Consider the following 20,569-nt stretch of genomic DNA (forward strand, 5'->3'; position numbering starts at 1 on the left):
GTGTATAGATGGAGGACTGCTCGGCCCCTGGGGCCCCCAAGATAGGAAAAGGATATGGGGCTAAGGGACCCCTGATTCCAAGGAAGGAGAGTAAATGCCGGGCTGTGGAGAAAAGAAAGACAAACTGGAGACACGAAGACGACCAGGGAAGCCTCACATATTCCCTGTGGCCTGCACGGTAGCTGTTAAGTTCCCCAGAAGCACTGGGAAAACTGAGGTGAAGTTAAAGTGGGGGGTAGAAGACAATGAAGCCCTCCACTTGGGCAGTGCCGAGATGGAGAGAGGGAGACGTTCTCCATCCAGTCCAGGTCACCAGGGAGGCAAGACAGGTGGAGGTGGAGGGAGCTGGGGAAGGGGGAGGGAGGGGGTGGGCACTGTCTGGACAACAGAAACACTCACAAAGGGAAGAGGGGGTGGGAGGTTCAGATGATCTGCTCCTTTACAGGTGGGCATCTCCGCTCCTAGGCTCGGGCTCCCCCCACATCAGCACTCTGCTTGAGCATCCACCTGACATCTGGGAGTGTAAAGGTCCAGGAGTGAAGATGTGAGTTCTGAAGTCTTCTTCAGACCAAGACCTCAAGGTGGGGAGAGAAGCAGGGAGGCTCCTGATGGAGAACCTGGGGTGAGCTGTCCTGCCACATCCTCTCCAGAAGGTCCAGGCTGTGCTCTGTGGTACGGGTGAAGGGATCAGGCCATAGAGCAAGGGCTATCTGCTTCAGTGGCAGATGCTTTCAAGGCGTTTGGGAGATGGTCTTTGCCTCCTGGAGCCCAGCCAAAGCTATGTGGATAATGTTCTGTAGCACCTCAAACTCTAGGCAAATCCCTGGAGCTCACCCTGGCAGAGGTGGCTTCATCTGTGGCCACCCAAAAGTTCTTTCCTCCAATGGGCTACAAAGTCTCGGTCAAAGTCTTGGGTGTTGGCCCTCTCCCCACCTTGAGAAGTGACAGGAATCTCTCTTCTTCCCAAGGATGAATGAAGTCAGCCCATGGCCTTTCTAGGCCACTCTGGAAATGGCCCACGGTGGGGCAGTACGAAGACTCTGGGCCCTCCTCTTTATTTCCATGACGCATTTGGCAAGAGGCGGCAGAGGCCAGAGGCTTCTCCCAGGAACGAGTCTTGAGTGGGACACATCCATTGGGCTAAGAGGAGGCAGGAGAATGGGCAGAGGTGGGCAGGCTTCTGGAGACAGGGCTGGAGCCGCAGAAAGTGTTGAGCACTGGGCCTCCCACTTCATGACCAGGGAAATACCGAGGGGCCCAGGCTCTCCTCATGCCTCTCCTCATCCTGCTTTCCAGCTTTAAGTGGGGATGACAGTAAAGGGCAGACAAAGCTGGTGAAAGGGAAATGGATTGGGGCAGCAGAAAAGAGGGCTCTAGTCAGCTGGAAACCTCTCCCATTTACTGGCTACTCAGAGATATGGAAAAGGAGGGCAGGATGCTCCAGTGGAAGCAGGGAAGGGAGTTGAGGGAGTAGGTGAAGGGGCCCGTGGGAGAGTCCATGCCTTTGGTCAGTTCCAAGAAAGCAGGACAATGCGCCTCAGCACCTTGTCCGGGGCAGGTAGGATCCAGGAGTGCCCTGAGAATTGACAACGGAGAAGGCAATGGGGGTGAAGGGGTGAGGGGCAGGACACAAAGGGGATCACAGAAGCACTTTGCCATTTCTGTAGATTTTCAGGATACGGCCGAGTCTCTGCTTTGCTGTAGCCAGGCCCTTTTTGGGACGCTTTCCTGGTCCTGCTTGATTGCTCTGGGAGCCAACTGAAGGGCGCCGCTGGGTCAAGAAGACACCAGGGGCCATGGGTGTGGTGCTGCGGTTTGCCTGGGCCATGCCAAAGGCATTGGGACGAGCAGTACACTCATGGTCAGCAAGACTTCCTGAGAGGGCCTCTTGTTTAGGCTCAGGGGGAGGCAGGGGCGAGGAGGAGGTGAGAAGTTGGGGTGTAGTGGCCAGAGTTGGGGCTGGTACTGCCACGCTGAGATTAGGCTCTTGAGGGCGAGGCTGTTCTACCTCCTTCAACAAAGGCTTCTTCTTGATATATTTCTTCTTTGGGGTCTTCTGTAGCTCCTGCGGGGCCAACTTTGCAGCTGCTGCAGCCAAGCCTGTCTCAATGGAAGCTACCCGGGTCCCCTCACGCACAAGACAGTCCTGCTTCGGTAGAGTTGGGGTCACACGGGCTTTAGGACTCCATGGAGCATCATCTGAATTCTTCTTTTCCTTGGGTCGAGATTTCAAAGCAGGGTCATCATCGTCAGACTCCAGGGAAGGGTAAATATACTCTGCATCCTTGAAGCATGCTCCCAAGCTGTCCTGTTCATCGAGACTGGCGTTCTCCTCCTCCTCCTCGCTCTCGGTTCTCCAGTATGATGGCCGCTTGATGGGCCACTTCCCTGGGATGTGCTGGGAAGCAGGACTGCTAGACGCTGTGCCCAGCCCACTGCTGGAACTCCCACTGCTTCGGTCCTGCCCCCCGGTCCACCAGGCCTGCAGGCTGGAGGTAGCTGGCGAGGATGATGAGGACTGCGGGTTGGCCATGTACAGCATGCCCTGGATGGCCTCCTGAGTGCTGGGAGAGGCAGGGGCCTCGGTGAGGGCAGCATAGTCAGGTCCCCCCACCTGCCTGCTGGCCTTGAGCAGATCAAGAGTTCCACCAGCTCCACTCCCATTTCCAGGCTTGCCTTCGACCCCTTCTACCATGTCCTCATCTGCTGTATAGTCCTCCTCAATGTCAAACTCAACTTCTCCTGGTTCACGAACTCGGTTGGGGTCAGAGCAAGGCTTCGCACGGGGCAACTTTCGGGGAAATTTTGGTCTTATTATCAGAGTCGCCTTCTCCTTTCCCAGTCTCTCATCAATCTGCAGTTCATCTGAATCCAAGTCAAATTCATCCTCCATCACCTGTTCTGCCACCAGCCTAGCCTTGTCTACCTTCTTTGCGATCTTGGCTCGCCGAGACTTGGATAAGCTCTTTACCCTCTTGGCACTGCCATTAGACGTCAACAGGGCCAAGTCTGGCGAGTCATCATCTGAGTCATTCAAGCAGGTGCCAGTGATGTTGAACTTTGCTTTCTGGGAACAGCCTGTCTTCAGTGCCTGATGACTGTATGTGTCCATGAGATTATAGCTCAATTGGCCAGCAGGCTCCAAGGCTGAGCTCTCCTTGCCCTTTCGCTCTGCCTTCTTGAAGAATTCCTTGGGCTTTAGGCCTTTCTTCTTTGAACCACTTTTGGAGGGCAGTGACAGCCTGGACATGGATACTGAAGTGGAATGGGCTGGCCTGGTTAAGGGAATGGAGCCGGCTGGGAAGATCCTCTGCAGCCCAAAGATATTGCTTGTCTTCCCAACGTTCTGTCGGAAGATATCTTCCACCAGGCGAATCTCCCTAGCCAGATCTTTAATGAGCTGTACGGTCCTCACTGTCTCCGGGATCTCATCCTCGTGGTCTGGCAGAGCTTCTTTCCTTGTCCAGGCTCTAAAGGCCAAGTTCAGGGCTTTACCACCATGGACCAGGTAGGAGGCAGGGTGTCTCCTGTTTTCTCGCAAACCTCGAAAGATGTCCAGGATATGCTTTCCCACATACCAACAGATGGTCTCAAAGTTGGGGAACCTGAAGAGGTCTTCTGTGCTCAACCGCTTCTCAATCTCATAGACTTTGAGCTGCATTTCAATGTTAAGGCTGTGTAAGAAGTTCCCTCCAAAGACAAGGCAGTCCACGGGGGTCAGCACAGCATGGATCCATCCTGCAGGCATGAAAAGTGTCTGTCCTTGCTTCACAGAACACTTGTAGCACTTGTCCACCTGGTCCCCAAAGAACATCTCATTCTGGTTAGAGGAGCTGCTCCAGCACTCAAAGAGAGTCAGGTTGGCATTTGTTGGGCGGATCAGGTAGAAGATCTTCTCACCCTTGAGCACATGGTACCAGACCGAGCTGCCACCAAAGTCAATGTGAAAGTCGGTATAGCTATCCCGCACGCTCATGAGGCAGTACTTCTGCACATTGGGCCTCTCAAAGATACACTCCTCTGGCCACAAGTTCTCCACCCATGAGAGCTTCCGAACAATCTTGGGTGTCTCCACAAGGTTAGAAAGCCTGGTATCAGAGAATTCCAAACTAATGACATTGAGGACTTTCTCCCTCTTCCCGCTATAATAATACTTCACAAAATCACCAAGCTTCATCTTGCAGTCGGCCTGGCAGGTCACATCAATCACATCAATCTCTTTGTCAGAACCAACATAGTGTTCCACATCCCTCACAGTGAATGATGGTGAGGGCAGCGTCATCCCCAACCCATCCTTCTTCAAGACCAGGATGGGCACACTGAAGCTATTCTCTTCCAGGAATTCCACGCTCAGCTGACTTCCAGTGGGCTTCAGAATCACTTCATCTGAGCTGTCAAAGGTCCTACTCCGAAGCTCTCGAATGAACGTAGGGCTTCCCGTCTTCACTGGCTTCCCCTTGTGTGTATCATGGCCTTTTGAAGATACACAGCGTTTTTTCATGATGGAGGGCCCATGTAAGACCTCACAATTGGGGCAGTGGTAGAGGTCAATGTCATCAGCCTTCTCCTCTTCAACACCAACACAACTGCCATGAAACCAGTCCTGGCACATGTCACACTGGATCATGAAGCGGGTGACATCGTAAGGAAGCCGACAGAGGCAATACACCGGTCCCGAGGCCATCTTCGCCTGGCCTTGGAGCGTCCTGCGGTGGGCCCGGTTCTCAGCGTCAAAGGGAGCGGGAGGCGGCAGCACGCACTCTCTCTGCACGAAGGGAGAATCTCTTCACGCCTCTCAAACTGACAGGAACCTCCTCACGCCCCAAACCTGACAAGAACGTACTCGGTCCGGAACCCTACAGGGACCTCCTCATCCGCAAAGCCGCAGGGATTCCTCACGCCCGCGGAGCTCAGTCCCACCAAAGCGCCGGCGGCCAGGCTCGCTCCGGAGCTGCTCAGCGCCTCGCTCAGCGAAGGTTCGGCGACGCGCACCGAATTCTGGGATCGTCATGGCAACGCGGCGAACCTTTCTCGCCTTGTTCTCGAGCCACCCGCTGGGTCGCGCGGCCCTGGTCGCGCGGCCCTGGCCGCCCAGCGGTGCTTCAGGGCAGCTTTCTCCACAGCTCTGCCCCGGGCCCGGCCGTCAGGGCCTACTGGAGCCCGCGGCTCGGGCCTAGGCCGGCGGCCGCCTGACGAACAGGCAAGCGGCGGCGTCGCTGGGCCGGCAGGAGATCGCCGCGAGCAAACCAACGAGGAAGGAGATGAACCGGCGGCCCGGTTGGAGAAAAAAACAGCCCGAAAAATCGCCGGGAGAAGCCCGGTGGCGGTGATGGGCAATTCAGAGTAGTCAATCTCTCTCATTTTTTTTAATGCTTTTCCATCATTTGAAGATGGCAATAAACAAGGACAATTGCCTGGAATGCCCATTGGGATAAATGGATTAGTCAGTCTTTAAGTGTCATCAAATTCATAAGGACAAGTTGAAGTAAGTAGTCAGATGATATTGGACATTGATTCTAAAATGTGCAGAAAAGGAAAGCTACTCGGGAATACAAGAATGGTTCATTCATAGTTTTCCTACTTATACAAGTGAAAATACTATGGGTATGATAACACGTTTAGTGGTGGTTCCTTTCTAGGGTACTTCTCAAGATACATTCATCTTTTGCCCATTCTTTCCAGTAGGTTGCAAAGCCCATAGGGATTCCTGTGGCTTTGTCAAGAGACGAGTGTATGTCTTTGCAATAACCCCAGCACTTTAAGAGTGACTACTGTAAGTATTGGCTTTTCAGAATTGTCCCATCTTTTGGGCTACTCATTTCCAAAGGAGACTACAAGTGATTTGTTTTCTATTTGTTTTACATACCACGGCAACAATGACAAGATCTAAGCTTTTAGCAATAGGAAGTTTTTTTCCCTAAGGCTTCAGTTATGATGGAAAAAAACAACATATATCAAAAAACAACATATAATCTCTACTTCAACATAATAGGTGGAGCAGAGGGATTTACAGCTCAGAAAGCCAGAGGTCCACTGACACTTAAGGACTTCTGCCAAGAAGAAAACATCTGTGAAAGGACAAATAAGGACATAGACCTATATGTTGAAGGCATAAAACATCTTACAGTATGAGAAGGGCTCCTGGGATGAGAAACTTTTCCTTGACTTGTGTGTGTCTAGGGGAGTTAGTCTACTCTGCTCTAGATTCCTAAACAATTTTGTGCATACTTCCATTATATGCTTACTATATTCTATTTGTTATGTATGCTTATCTGTCTCTCCTCCCCATCCCCCTCCTACCCTAACCAGCAGCAAGCTCTTTCAGACAGGGAATCATGTCTGACTACTCTCAGCTTTAGAGCCCAACACACATATAACTTCTTAACTAATATTGCTTGAATTTATTTATGAGAATAGTCTCATTTTGAACCCGAGGCTGGAGTAGTGAGTGTCATCAGTCAACTTTGCACTGATGAAATTTCTTTTTCATGACTGGAAAAAGAAATCAAAATGTCCGTCAGCCAATTTAGAGTTTTCTTTTTTTTTCTTTATTTGGTGCCCCCCCTTGTTTTTTTAAATCATGCTTTTACTGAATGGAAATATTGCTTTGATGTGATTATGGACACATCCTCTGAAATGGGGTTTTTGATGAAAAGACTATAATCTAAAAGTAGAAGTTAAGCATAAAAGTATAAAATCATTTCCCCTGAGGGAAAAAACATTGCTCATCCAGTGACAGGATTTTCATGTTCAGTCGTTGGAAAAAGGGAAACATTCGAAATCTAGTTTGAGATCATTTTTTGTAACATGGTGTATTAACTAGGAATTCATTAAGCTACCAGTAAAAGAAAACCTAAGTATATATGTATATACATATATATACATATATATGTACATACAGATATATACATATATATATATATATATATATATATATATATATATATATATATATATATATATATTAGCTTAAATGAAAAGGGGTTTATTTTTCTTACCTAATAAGAAACCTGGAAACATGTGGCTGCTGATGTTAGTTCAGTGGTCCAAGGATATCAGGCCCATGTTTCTATGATTCCCTTAACCTTTCCTTGGACTCACAGGTTAGTTGCCGCAGCTCCAAACATCACATCTACATTCAAGGCAGGAAGTAGGTGAAAGGGTTGTTTCAGCCCAGCCACATCTGTTATATTTTTCTATTAATTAACTTATGTGTTAGTTTATTCATTTATTTATTTAGGCTGTGTTGGGTCTTTGTTGCTGCACACGGGCTTTCTCTAGGTGCGGCGAGCGGGCGCTACTCTTCATTGCGGTGCACAGGCCTCTCATTGCAGTGGCTTCTCTTGTTGTGGAGCACAGGCTCTAGGCATGCAGGCTTCAGTAGCTGTGGCACGCAGGCTCAGTAGTTGTGGCTCGCAGGCTCTAGAGCACAGGTTCAGAAGTTGTCACACACGGGCTTATCTATTCCACAGCATGTGGGACCTTCCCAGGCCAGGGCTCGAACCAGTGTCCCCTGCATTGGCAGGCGGATTCTTAACCACTGTGCCACCAGGGAAGTCCCCACACATCGGCTATTTTTTAATCAAGAAAGTAAAAGCATTTCTATGACCTTCATCAGTGGACTAAGTCTTAATTCGTGGACTACAAAGATGTTACATGGTCATTTATAGATACAAGTAAGTCTGAGGGAAAGAGCTCCAGTGTAAGACAGTAAAGTACTTTGTCCAGGGAGTTGGGAATGGCTATTGGGCAAGCAATCACCAAAGTCAATCCCATAAGGCAATGTGACCTGATGGAAAACGGTGCATGGAATAAATTCAACTTTAACGCTAAATTGGCATAACTCCACTGCTGTTTATCTTTATTTTCTTAGATCTTAACTTCTTTACCTTAAAAACAGAAGTTTTCATATTATTCACCAAACATTGCACACTTGAGAAACAGAAAATGCTGGTAAGAATACAATGATGCACTACCAAACGTGAAATAGATAGCTAGTGGGAAGCAACCGCATAGCACAGGGAGATCAGCTCGGTGCTTTGTGACCACCTAGAGGGGTGGGATGGGGAGGGTGGGAGGGAGGGAGACGCAAGAGGGAAGAGATATGGGAACATATGTATATGTATAACTGGTTCACTTTGTTATAAAGCAGAAACTGATACACCATTGTAAAGCAATTATACTCTAATAAAGATGTTAAAAATAAAAAGGATACAATGATGGTTGCATAATCTACTTGGTGATAGATCTGAAAGCCCCTTCTTTCTAGAACTTTGAGCAAATAATTTCAACTCTCCTACATATCAATGTTCTCTGCAAATTAAATGGGTCCAAATGGATGATCTCAAAATTCTTTTCTGCTTTACCAATTTATTATTCTATGATTTGTGGTAATAATCTATTCATTGAATAAATGTCTTAAAATCCTGGAGTTTAGAAAATTATTGAAATTAAGGATTAAAAGTGGTACAATCACTGTAGAAAGGACTTAAACATTGATATACCCCAGGAGTAAGCAATTACACCCCTCAGTATAAACACCAGAGAAATTCTTTCACTTGTCCACTAATAAATATATATATAAGAATGTTTACAGAGATACCATTCGTATGGAAAATACCCAGAAACTCTTCAAATGCCAAAAAAGTAGGGAATAAATAAATAAATAAGCTGTAGTATGTTCACCCAATTGGTTATCACAGGAGTTAAAATGAAGTACAGCTAGTTGGAACACCATGTATGGTGTTATAAATATAATATTGAGAAGAAAAAATTAGTCTCCTAAGATTATACATAAAATTTCAATACCCTTTTTATAAAGTTAAAATAACTAAAACCAAACAACATGTGTATTAGAAATATGTAAAACTATAAAACTAGGTATGCTTTCAAAAGGCAATGAAATGATTATTATAAGAGTCAAGGTAGTAATTACATTAGAAGGGAAGAGTGAAGAGTCCAATGGATAAGATGGAAAAGTTTCCCAGGTAATGTTAACTACTGTCAATGCTCTAATTATCACACTGAGTAGTAGATTCATAGATATATTTATAGGACTTTAAATAAATAAGTAGTTGAATAAATAAATACATACTCGCATACAAAAGGCCAACGGACTGATAGATTATATCAAGAACAAAGGATTGGGCTTCCCTGGTGGCGCAGTGGTTGAGAATCCACCTGCCGATGCAGGGGACATGGGTTCGTGCCCCAGTCCCAGAAGATCCCACATGCCGCGGCTCTGCTGGGCCCGTGAGCCATGGCTGCTGAGCCTGCGCGTCCGGAGCGTGTGCTCCGCAACGGGAGAGGCCACAGCAGTGAGAGGCCCGCGTACCGCAAAAACAAGGAAGAAAAGAAAAGAGGATTACGCTTAATCCCTGTTTACTTAAATTTCAAGTAAAAAAAAATTTATAAGTCCATATCATCTATGGAAGTTATTTTAGAAAAGACCTTTAAGCTCATGGTTTCATTCCGTACAGAAAACAAATGACGCAAAAATTCACTCACCAAAAAGAGTAGAATTTTTTGGTTATTTAGGATGTCTTCCATTAGACCACCTAGTCGTTTAATCAGTGCTAATAAAACAAGGAAGGAAATCACAAGCATACCACACCCTACCCTGAAATCCAGTCCCTCTAAGGATGACAACAGTCACTATTCTCTTTTATCACCAGTCTCATCCCTGTTCTTCTCTGGAGTGAGGTCAGGACAGTGAGATAGGAGGGTCCATCCACCGCATCCATTTTGCATGCTTGTTTGGTTTTTATGAGGCAGGATAGCATATGGACGAAGCTCCAAACTGCCTGGTCTTGCACCATATCTCCCTCGTGTGTCATATTTGGTGGATTCTTAGATGGAAATTTTCACATTTAACACCACTGAAATCAGGTTTTATCTATCAACTGAAGGCACCTTACAATCAGAATTGCAATCTTTTCTTTTGCTTTTCTCAGATAATGAGATGTCTACAATTGACGGTGTCTTCTATTTGATGTAATACTTTGTACAAGTTACTTAACCCTTAAGAAACCGTTTTCTTGTGTGTAAAATGGGCAAAAATCTCCCTGTGGCTAGTGAGGATAAAATGAGTTCATACATGCAAAGCACTTAGGATGGTGCTGCAGGTAGCAAAGTGTTTGTTAAATGCTAGTTATTATTTTTCTCCTTCAGTGCTCATCTGACTGAATGTAGGAGAAAAGAACGGTCATGATTATACTGATCCTGTGTTAGAACTTTTTTGGGCAAATGCTGACAAAGGAGAGGGATGCAAAGGAATCAAGGGTATACACAGGTTAGAAAAAAAGAAGAGACGAGGGGTAGAGAGACAAAAGACTGGTTGGAAATGAAGAAAACGGAAGCCCTGTTGAAGGGAAAAAACACGTGTAAGAGGAGGAAGAAAGGGGACACTGAAAGGTACTAGTCGGGAAGAGGGATATTCAGGCTTCAGATTTCAGAGGTGGAGCAGCTCTGTATTCTGAGCACAGCCTCTGAAGTGAGTGGCTGAAGCGAAGTGAAGGTAAAGACCAGTGTAGTTGGGCTCCAGCTGTCCTATAGTAAGTAATAATAAGATATAAGTATAATAAGATAATAAACTGAAATGGTCACCCCAGCTTTATAGCAGCTGAGGGTGTGTGACATTGCCGTCCCAACCAGAAATCCTAGGACAACTCTTTAAAAATATATATTTTTATACATATATATGTATAAAGACTTTAAAAATATATATTTTAAAAAGCCTAGCTAGTGTCTGCTCATTTACTTTTTTTCTTTTCTTGACGATATAATTACTTGGGACTGGGAGTTTTGACCTTTAGTAAAACTTTTTATAGTGCCAGTCTAGAAAATAATGCTTTGATTAAACATTTCTCTTAAAGACAATTTACCAACTTGCACTTGAAATTTAAGTAGTCATCTTATGAATATGTTTATTTAGAAGATCTTAAAAACTATATATTCTGTTGTAACATACATTTAGAATCCCTTGCTTAGGGCAATTTGGAGAGATTCTTGGAAAGAAATATGTATCTTTAATCTGAACCTTACTAATAATTGCAAGAGGAAAATGGCACACTAATTCTTGCATTTCGATAAAAAGAAAGCCACCATCAAACCACTTTAATGAAAGATTTAATACTCTGTTAAACACATAACTTTGCTTAGTTTGATATCTTACCCTGTGGTTTCATTTCCACAGGCTAGCCTCTCTCTAACAATGACACACATTTGATTAGCACCTACATTTTACCAAACATTATTTTCATATATATGGTCTCACATTTATTCTCCTCTTTCCCCCCAGTTTGCTGCTAAGGGAATTTCCTTGAGTAAGTTAGTTGGTAAGAATAGTAGAACATGGTTCTTTTTCCAACACTTAGCTTTACACATTGTCATGTATCTGTCCTAAACAGTGTGCTTGTACAAACACATACACTGACTGTCACCCTCTATTCTCTTCACACTAGTCTATCCTTATTCCCCTATTGGCTCCCCAATACCAACTGGGAGGGAGCATATGGCAGGTACAACTTACTGATAGAATAATTTTAACAAGTTACATCTGGAATCAATCCATTACGTCATCATTCTGACTTGTTAAAAAATATTCAGGAAACCAACGGGTCCTTTAAAATGACATGACGCTAAATAACTGGTTTGACTGGCATTTGTCATCCGGAGAGTTGTTTCCGTTTTGTGCGCTTGCAGACTAGGCTGAAAGAATGACTAGTGGAGAAGTAAATAGCAATTAGCTGATGTGACCCATGGGTAGATTTTCTGATTTTTGCCACTTGAAGCAATTCTCAAAGACATTTAAAAGGACTTCCGATTAATTTTCATGAAATTTGAGAGCAGTTATATAGATACTTTGCATCTTCAGCAGTGCATTAATTTGCAAATGATGGGGCCAGCCTTTAAGAATAGGGTGCTTCTTTAACATTTAGGATCAGATTGTAAAAATAATTACTTTCTCTCATTTTTTTTTTTTTTTGCCAAGATAAATCACTTTTATCTCTATAGGAAAGGGAGGATCTAAAAAATATATATAAATTACATTAGTAACACAACATAAGAAAAAAACAGGGGAAACAAAACCAACAGAGCAGTCTGTATGATGCTATTCTAACCTGTTTATAAAAAGGCCCTGCATCAGAAATTCACAATCCTACCCACTTCTAAAAATATATTTAGACATGTACAGAAGCGGTGGGCTTGTTTTTAAATTGCTTTTTTGTAAAAATATATTAAAGGTGAATAGAAATCCTCTCTCCCTGCCCCCTATCCAAGCCCCAGCTCTGTGCTGGGGATTGGAGACCAGTGGTAACTCTGTCATCATGTTCTAAACCTTGGTTACAGCCACTCCCAACCCCTCCCCAACTCACTTCACTTAGAACCTGAAACATTAAAAAAAAAAAAAAGCACATTAGCCTCTTTGGAAAAGCGTAAATCTGAGGGTAAACTTGCTTTTCATTTAAAACACAAAACAACAAACAGCCAGCTCTGAGAGCCCAACTAAATTAATCAGAAACCCAGTCAAATGGAGGTTGGGTTTCAGCTCCACAAAACTTTTAATGAAGAAACAGAAGGGAAAGAGGCCTGGAACCAGGGGGGATATGCTAGCAATTAGCTGCCTTTGAAAGATCAAGGGGAGGAGGGTGTTAATGGGCAGAAGGGCTGGGGTCCTGGTCTTGGTTACAGCAGTCAGGGCCTAGTCAGGCAGTTGCCTACACAGGGAAACGGGCTGCCCTCCTTCCCTCCCCTCACTACCCACTGTTGCTTTGAAATCCCCAAGAAAAGCAAAGCTGGGCAGAAACAGAGGGGAGGGGAGTGGGAACCTCACGTGCTAAGGGGGAGGTAGCCAGGCTTTTTTGCCTTTGGTGTGTATAGATGGAGGACTGCTCGGCCCCTGGGGCCCCCAAGATAGGAAAAGGATATGGGGCTAAGGGACCCCTGATTCCAAGGAAGGAGAGTAAATGTCGGGCTGTGGAGAAAAGAAAGACAAACTGGAGACACGAAGACGACCAGGGAAGCCTCACATATTCCCTGTGGCCTGCACGGTAGCTGTTAAGTTCCCCAGAAGCACTGGGAAAACTGAGGTGAAGTTAAAGTGGGGGGTAGAAGACAATGAAGCCCTCCACTTGGGCAGTGCCGAGATGGAGAGAGGGAGACGTTCTCCATCCAGTCCAGGTCACCAGGGAGGCAAGACAGGTGGAGGTGGAGGGAGCTGGGGGAGGGGGAGGGAGGGGGTGGGCACTGTCTGGACAACAGAAACACTCACAAAGGGAAGAGGGGGTGGGAGGTTCAGATGATCTGCTCCTTTACAGGTGGGCATCTCCGCTCCTAGGCTCGGGCTCCCCCCACATCAGCACTCTGCTTGAGCGTCCACCTGACATCTGGGAGTGTAAAGGTCCAGGAGTGAAGATGTGAGTTCTGAAGTCTTCTTCAGACCAAGACCTCAAGGTGGGGAGAGAAGCAGGGAGGCTCCTGATGGAGAACCTGGGGTGAGCTGTCCTGCCACATCCTCTCCAGAAGGTCCAGGCTGTGCTCTGTGGTACGGGTGAAGGGATCAGGCCGTAGAGCAAGGGCTATCTGCTTCAGTGGCAGATGCTTTCAAGGCGTTTGGGAGATGGTCTTTGCCTCCTGGAGCCCAGCCAAAGCTATGTGGATAATGTTCTGTAGCACCTCAAACTCTAGGCAAATCCCTGGAGCTCACCCTGGCAGAGGTGGCTTCATCTGTGGCCACCCAAAAGTTCTTTCCTCCAATGGGCTACAAAGTCTCAGTCAAAGTCTTGGGTGTTGGTCCTCTCCCCACCTTGAGAAGTGACAGGAATCTCTCTTCTTCCCAAGGATGAATGAAGTCAGCCCATGGCCTTTCTAGGCCACTCTGGAAATGGCCCACGGTGGGGCAGTACGAAGACTCTGGGCCCTCCTCCTTATTTCCATGAAGCATTTGGCAAGAGGCGGCAGAGGCCAGAGGCTTCTGCCAGGAACAAGGCTTGAGTGGGACACATCCATTGGGCTAAGAGGAGGCAGGAGAATGGGCAGAGGTGGGCAGGCTTCTGGAGACAGGGCTGGAGCCGCAGAAAGTGTTGAGCACTGGGCCTCCCACTTCATGACCAGGGAAATACCGAGGGGCCCAGGCTCTCCTCATGCCTCTCCTCATCCTGCTTTCCAGCTTTAAGTGGGGATGACAGTAAAGGGCAGACAAAGCTGGTGAAAGGGAAATGGATTGGGGCAGCAGAAAAGAGGGCTCTAGTCAGCTGGAAACCTCTCCCATTTACTGGCTACTCAGAGATATGGAAAAGGAGGGCAGGATGCTCCAGTGGAAGCAGGGAAGGGAGTTGAGGGAGTAGGTGAAGGGGCCCGTGGGAGAGTCCATGCCTTTGGTCAGTTCCAAGAAAGCAGGACAATGCGCCTCAGCACCTTGTCCGGGGCAGGTAGGATCCAGGAGTGCCCTGAGAATTGACAACGGAGAAGGCAATGGGGGTGAAGGGGTGAGGGGCAGGACACAAAGGGGATCACAGAAGCACTTTGCCATTTCTGTAGATTTTCAGGATACGGCCGAGTCTCTGCTTTGCTGTAGCCAGGCCCTTTTTGGGACGCTTTCCTGGTCCTGCTTGATTGCTCTGGGAGCCAACTGAAGGGCGCCGCTGGGTCAAGAAGACACCAGGGGCCATGGGTGTGGTGCTGCGGTTTGCCTGGGCCATGCCAAAGGCATTGGGACGAGCAGTACACTCATGGTCAGCAAGACTTCCTGAGAGGGCCTCTTGTTTAGGCTCAGGGGGAGGCAGGGGCGAGGAGGAGGTGAGAAGTTGGGGTGTAGTGGCCAGAGTTGGGGCTGGTACTGCCACGCTGAGATTAGGCTCTTGAGGGCGAGGCTGTTCTACCTCCTTCAACAAAGGCTTCTTCTTGATATATTTCTTCTTTGGGGCCTTCTGTAGCTCCTGCGGCGCCAACTTTGCAGCTGCTGCAGCCAAGCCTGTCTCAATGGAAGCTACCCGGGTCCCCTCACGCACAGGACAGTCCTGCTTCGGTAGAGTTGGGGTCACACGGGCTTTAGGACTCCATGGAGCATCATCTGAATTCTTCTTTTCCTTGGGTCGAGATTTCAAAGCAGGGTCATCATCGTCAGACTCCAGAGAAGGGTAAATATACTCTGCATCCTTGAAGCATGCTCCCAAGCTGTCCTGTTCATCGAGACTGGCGTTCTCCTCCTCCTCCTCGCTCTCGGTTCTCCAGTATGATGGCCGCTTGATGGGCCACTTCCCTGGGATGTGCTGGGAAGCAGGACTGCTAGACGCTGTGCCCAGCCCACTGCTGGAACTCCCACTGCTTCGGTCCTGCCCCCCGGTCCACCAGGCCTGCAGGCTGGAGGTAGCTGGCGAGGATGATGAGGACTGCGGGTTGGCCATGTACAGCATGCCCTGGATGGCCTCCTGAGTGCTGGGAGAGGCAGGGGCCTCGGTGAGGGCAGCATAGTCAGGTCCCCCCACCTGCCTGCTGGCCTTGAGCAGATCAAGAGTTCCACCAGCTCCACTCCCATTTCCAAGCTTGCCTTCGACCCCTTCTACCATGTCCTCATCTGCTGTATAGTCCTCCTCAATGTCAAACTCAACTTCTCCTGGTTCACGAACTCGGTTGGGGTCAGAGCAAGGCTTCGCACGGGGCAACTTTCGGGGAAATTTTGGTCTTATTATCAGAGTCGCCTTCTCCTTTCCCAGTCTCTCATCGATCTGCAGTTCATCATCTGAATCCAAGTCAAATTCATCCTCCATCACCTGTTCTGCCATCAGCCTAGCCTTGTCTACCTTCTTTGCGATCTTGGCTCGCCGAGACTTGGATAAGCTCTTTACTCTCTTGGCACTGCCATTAGACGTCAACAGGGCCAAGTCTGGCGAGTCATCATCTGAGTCATTCAAGCAGGTGCCAGTGATGTTGAACTTTGCTTTCTGGGAACAGCCTGTCTTCAGTGCCTGATGACTGTATGTGTCCATGAGATTATAGCTCAATTGGCCAGCAGGCCCCAAGGCTGAGCTCTCCTTGCCCTTTCGCTCTGCCTTCTTGAAGAATTCCTTGGGCTTCAGGCCTTTCTTCTTTGAACCACTTTTGGAGGGCAGTGACAGCCTGGACATGGATACTGAAGTGGAATGGGCTGGCCTGGTTAAGGGAATGGAGCCGGCTGGGAAGATCCTCTGCAGCCCAAAGATATTGCTTGTCTTCCCAACGTTCTGTCGGAAGATATCTTCCACCAGGCGAATCTCCCTAGCCAGATCTTTAATGAGCTGTACGGTCCTCACTGTCTCCGGGATCTCATCCTCGTGGTCTGGCAGAGCTTCTTTCCTTGTCCAGGCTCTAAAGGCCAAGTTCAGGGCTTTACCACCATGGACCAGGTAGGAGGCAGGGTGTCTCCTGTTTTCTCGCAAACCTCGAAAGACGTCCAGGATATGCTTTCCCACATACCAACAGATGGTCTCAAAGTTGGGGAACCTGAAGAGGTCTTCTGTGCTCAACCGCTTCTCAATCTCATAGACTTTGAGCTGCATTTCAATGTTAAGGCTGTGTAAGAAGTTCCCTCCAAAGACAAGGCAGTCCACGGGGGTCAGCACAGCATGGATCCATCCTGCAGGCATGAAAAGTGTCTGTCCTTGCTTCACAGAACACTTGTAGCACTTGTCCACCTGGTCCCCAAAGAACATCTCATTCTGGTTAGAGGAGCTGCTCCAGCACTCAAAGAGAGTCAGGTTGGCATTTGTTGGGCGGATCAGGTAGAAGATCTTCTCACCCTTGAGCACATGGTACCAGACCGAGCTGCCACCAAAGTCAATGTGAAAGTCGGTATAGCTATCCCGCACGCTCATGAGGCAGTACTTCTGCACATTGGGCCTCTCAAAGATACACTCCTCTGGCCACAAGTTCTCCACCCATGAGAGCTTCCGAACAATCTTGGGTGTCTCCACAAGGTTAGAAAGCCTGGTATCAGAGAATTCCAAACTAATGACATTGAGGACTTTCTCCCTCTTCCCGCTATAATAATACTTCACAAAATCACCAAGCTTCATCTTGCAGTCGGCCTGGCGGGTCACATCAATCACATCAATCTCTTTGTCAGAACCAACATAGTGTTCCACATCCCTCACAGTGAATGATGGTGAGGGCAGCGTCATCCCCAACCCATCCTTCTTCAAGACCAGGATGGGCACACTGAAGCTATTCTCTTCCAGGAATTCCACGCTCAGCTGACTTCCAGTGGGCTTCAGAATCACTTCATCTGAGCTGTCAAAGGTCCTACTCCGAAGCTCTCGAATGAACGTAGGGCTTCCCGTCTTCACTGGCTTCCCCTTGTGTGTATCATGGCCTTTTGAAGATACACAGCGTTTTTTCATGATGGAGGGCCCATGTAAGACCTCACAATTGGGGCAGTGGTAGAGGTCAATGTCATCAGCCTTCTCCTCTTCAACACCAACACAACTGCCATGAAACCAGTCCTGGCACATGTCACACTGGATCATGAAGCGGGTGACATCGTAAGGAAGCCGACAGAGGCAATACACCGGTCCCGAGGCCATCTTCGCCTGGCCTTGGAGCGTCCTGCGGTGGGCCCGGTTCTCAGCGTCAAAGGGAGCGGGAGGCGGCAGCACGCACTCTCTCTGCACGAAGGGAGAATCTCTTCACGCCTCTCAAACTGACAGGAACCTCCTCACGCCCCAAACCTGACAAGAACGTACTCGGTCCGGAACCCTACAGGGACCTCCTCATCCGCAAAGCCGCAGGGATTCCTCACGCCCGCGGAGCTCAGTCCCACCAAAGCGCCCGGCGGCCAGGCTCGCTCCGGAGCTGCTCAGCGCCTCGCTCAGCGAAGGTTCGGCGACGCGCACCGAATTCTGAGATCGTCATGGCAACGCGGCGAACCTTTCTCGCCTTGTTCTCGAGCCACCCGCTGGGTCGCGCGGCCCTGGCCGCCCAGCGGTGCTTCAGGGCAGCTTTCTCCACAGCTCTGCCCCGGGCCCGGCCGTCAGGGCCTACTGGAGCCCGCGGCTCGGGCCTAGGCCGGCGGCCGCCTGACGAACAGGCAAGCGGCGGCGTCGCTGGGCCGGCAGGAGATCGCCGCGAGCAAACCAACGAGGAAGGAGATGAACCGGCGGCCCGGTTGGAGAAAAAAACAGCCCGAAAAATCGCCGGGAGAAGCCCGGTGGCGGTGATGGGCAATTCAGAGTAGTCAATCTCTCTCATTTTTTTTAATGCTTTTCCATCATTTGAAGATGGCAATAAACAAGGACAATTGCCTGGAATGCCCATTGGGATAAATGGATTAGTCAGTCTTTAAGTGTCATCAAATTCATAAGGACAAGTTGAAGTAAGTAGTCAGATGATATTGGACATTGATTCTAAAATGTGCAGAAAAGGAAAGCTACTCGGGAATACAAGAATGGTTCATTCATAGTTTTCCTACTTATACAAGTGAAAATACTATGGGTATGATAACACGTTTAGTGGTGGTTCCTTTCTAGGGTACTTCTCAAGATACATTCATCTTTTGCCCATTCTTTCCAGTAGGTTGCAAAGCCCATAGGGATTCCTGTGGCTTTGTCAAGAGACGAGTGTATGTCTTTGCAATAACCCCAGCACTTTAAGAGTGACTACTGTAAGTATTGGCTTTTCAGAATTGTCCCATCTTTTGGGCTACTCATTTCCAAAGGAGACTACAAGTGATTTGTTTTCTATTTGTTTTACATACCACGGCAACAATGACAAGATCTAAGCTTTTAGCAATAGGAAGTTTTTTTCCCTAAGGCTTCAGTTATGATGGAAAAAAACAACATATATCAAAAAACAACATATAATCTCTACTTCAACATAATAGGTGGAGCAGAGGGATTTACAGCTCAGAAAGCCGAGGTCCACTGACACTTAAGGACTTCTGCCAAGAAGAAAACATCTGTGAAAGGACAAATAAGGACATAGACCTATATGTTGAAGGCATAAAACATCTTACAGTATGAGAAGGGCTCCTGGGATGAGAAACTTTTCCTTGACTTGTGTGTGTCTAGGGGAGTTAGTCTACTCTGCTCTAGATTCCTAAACAATTTTGTGCATACTTCCATTATATGCTTACTATATTCTATTTGTTATGTATGCTTATCTGTCTCTCCTCCCCATCCCCCTCCTACCCTAACCAGCAGCAAGCTCTTTCAGACAGGGAATCATGTCTGACTACTCTCAGCTTTAGAGCCCAACACACATATAACTTCTTAACTAATATTGCTTGAATTTATTTATGAGAATAGTCTCATTTTGAACCCGAGGCTGGAGTAGTGAGTGTCATCAGTCAACTTTGCACTGATGAAATTTCTTTTTCATGACTGGAAAAAGAAATCAAAATGTCCGTCAGCCAATTTAGAGTTTTCTTTTTTTTTCTTTATTTGGTGCCCCCCCTTGTTTTTTTAAATCATGCTTTTACTGAATGGAAATATTGCTTTGATGTGATTATGGACACATCCTCTGAAATGGGGTTTTTGATGAAAAGACTATAATCTAAAAGTAGAAGTTAAGCATAAAAGTATAAAATCATTTCCCCTGAGGGAAAAAACATTGCTCATCCAGTGACAGGATTTTCATGTTCAGTCGTTGGAAAAAGGGAAACATTCGAAATCTAGTTTGAGATCATTTTTTGTAACATGGTGTATTAACTAGGAATTCATTAAGCTACCAGTAAAAGAAAACCTAAGTATATATGTATATACATATATATACATATATATGTACATACAGATATATACATATATATATATATATATATATATATATATATATATATATATATATATATATATTAGCTTAAATGAAAAGGGGTTTATTTTTCTTACCTAATAAGAAACCTGGAAACATGTGGCTGCTGATGTTAGTTCAGTGGTCCAAGGATATCAGGCCCATGTTTCTATGATTCCCTTAACCTTTCCTTGGACTCACAGGTTAGTTGCCGCAGCTCCAAACATCACATCTACATTCAAGGCAGGAAGTAGGTGAAAGGGTTGTTTCAGCCCAGCCACATCTGTTATATTTTTCTATTAATTAACTTATGTGTTAGTTTATTCATTTATTTATTTAGGCTGTGTTGGGTCTTTGTTGCTGCACACGGGCTTTCTCTAGTTGCGGCGAGCGGGCGCTACTCTTCATTGCGGTGCACAGGCCTCTCATTGCAGTGGCTTCTCTTGTTGTGGAGCACAGGCTCTAGGCATGCAGGCTTCAGTAGCTGTGGCACGCAGGCTCAGTAGTTGTGGCTCGCAGGCTCTAGAGCACAGGTTCAGAAGTTGTCACACACGGGCTTATCTATTCCACAGCATGTGGGACCTTCCCAGGCCAGGGCTCGAACCAGTGTCCCCTGCATTGGCAGGCGGATTCTTAACCACTGTGCCACCAGGGAAGTCCCCACACATCGGCTATTTTTTAATCAAGAAAGTAAAAGCATTTCTATGACCTTCATCAGTGGACTAAGTCTTAATTCGTGGACTACAAAGATGTTACATGGTCATTTATAGATACAAGTAAGTCTGAGGGAAAGAGCTCCAGTGTAAGA

At 47.1% G+C, this 20,569-nt stretch overlaps 2 protein-coding genes across 2 annotated transcripts; both read right to left on the minus strand.

Moving 5' to 3' along the window:
• Positions 1-1,154: 1,154 nt before the first annotated feature.
• LOC309809450 (histone lysine demethylase PHF8-like) lies at positions 1,155-4,852 on the minus strand. Its single transcript, XM_082630514.1, has one exon. The coding sequence runs from the start codon at positions 4,682-4,684 to the stop codon at positions 1,640-1,642; it is 3,045 nt and encodes a 1,014-aa protein (XP_082486640.1). The 5' UTR covers positions 4,685-4,852; the 3' UTR covers positions 1,155-1,639.
• An 8,555-nt stretch (positions 4,853-13,407) lies between these two features.
• Positions 13,408-17,688, minus strand: LOC309809201 (histone lysine demethylase PHF8-like). The gene has a single exon (XM_082630104.1). The coding sequence runs from the start codon at positions 17,559-17,561 to the stop codon at positions 14,514-14,516; it is 3,048 nt and encodes a 1,015-aa protein (XP_082486230.1). The 5' UTR covers positions 17,562-17,688; the 3' UTR covers positions 13,408-14,513.
• Between the last annotated feature and the right edge of the window lie 2,881 nt (positions 17,689-20,569).

The sequence above is a fragment of the Mesoplodon mirus genome (genome assembly GCF_964341445.2).
Source record: "Mesoplodon mirus genome assembly, chromosome: 8".
NCBI lineage: Eukaryota > Metazoa > Chordata > Mammalia > Artiodactyla > Ziphiidae > Mesoplodon > Mesoplodon mirus.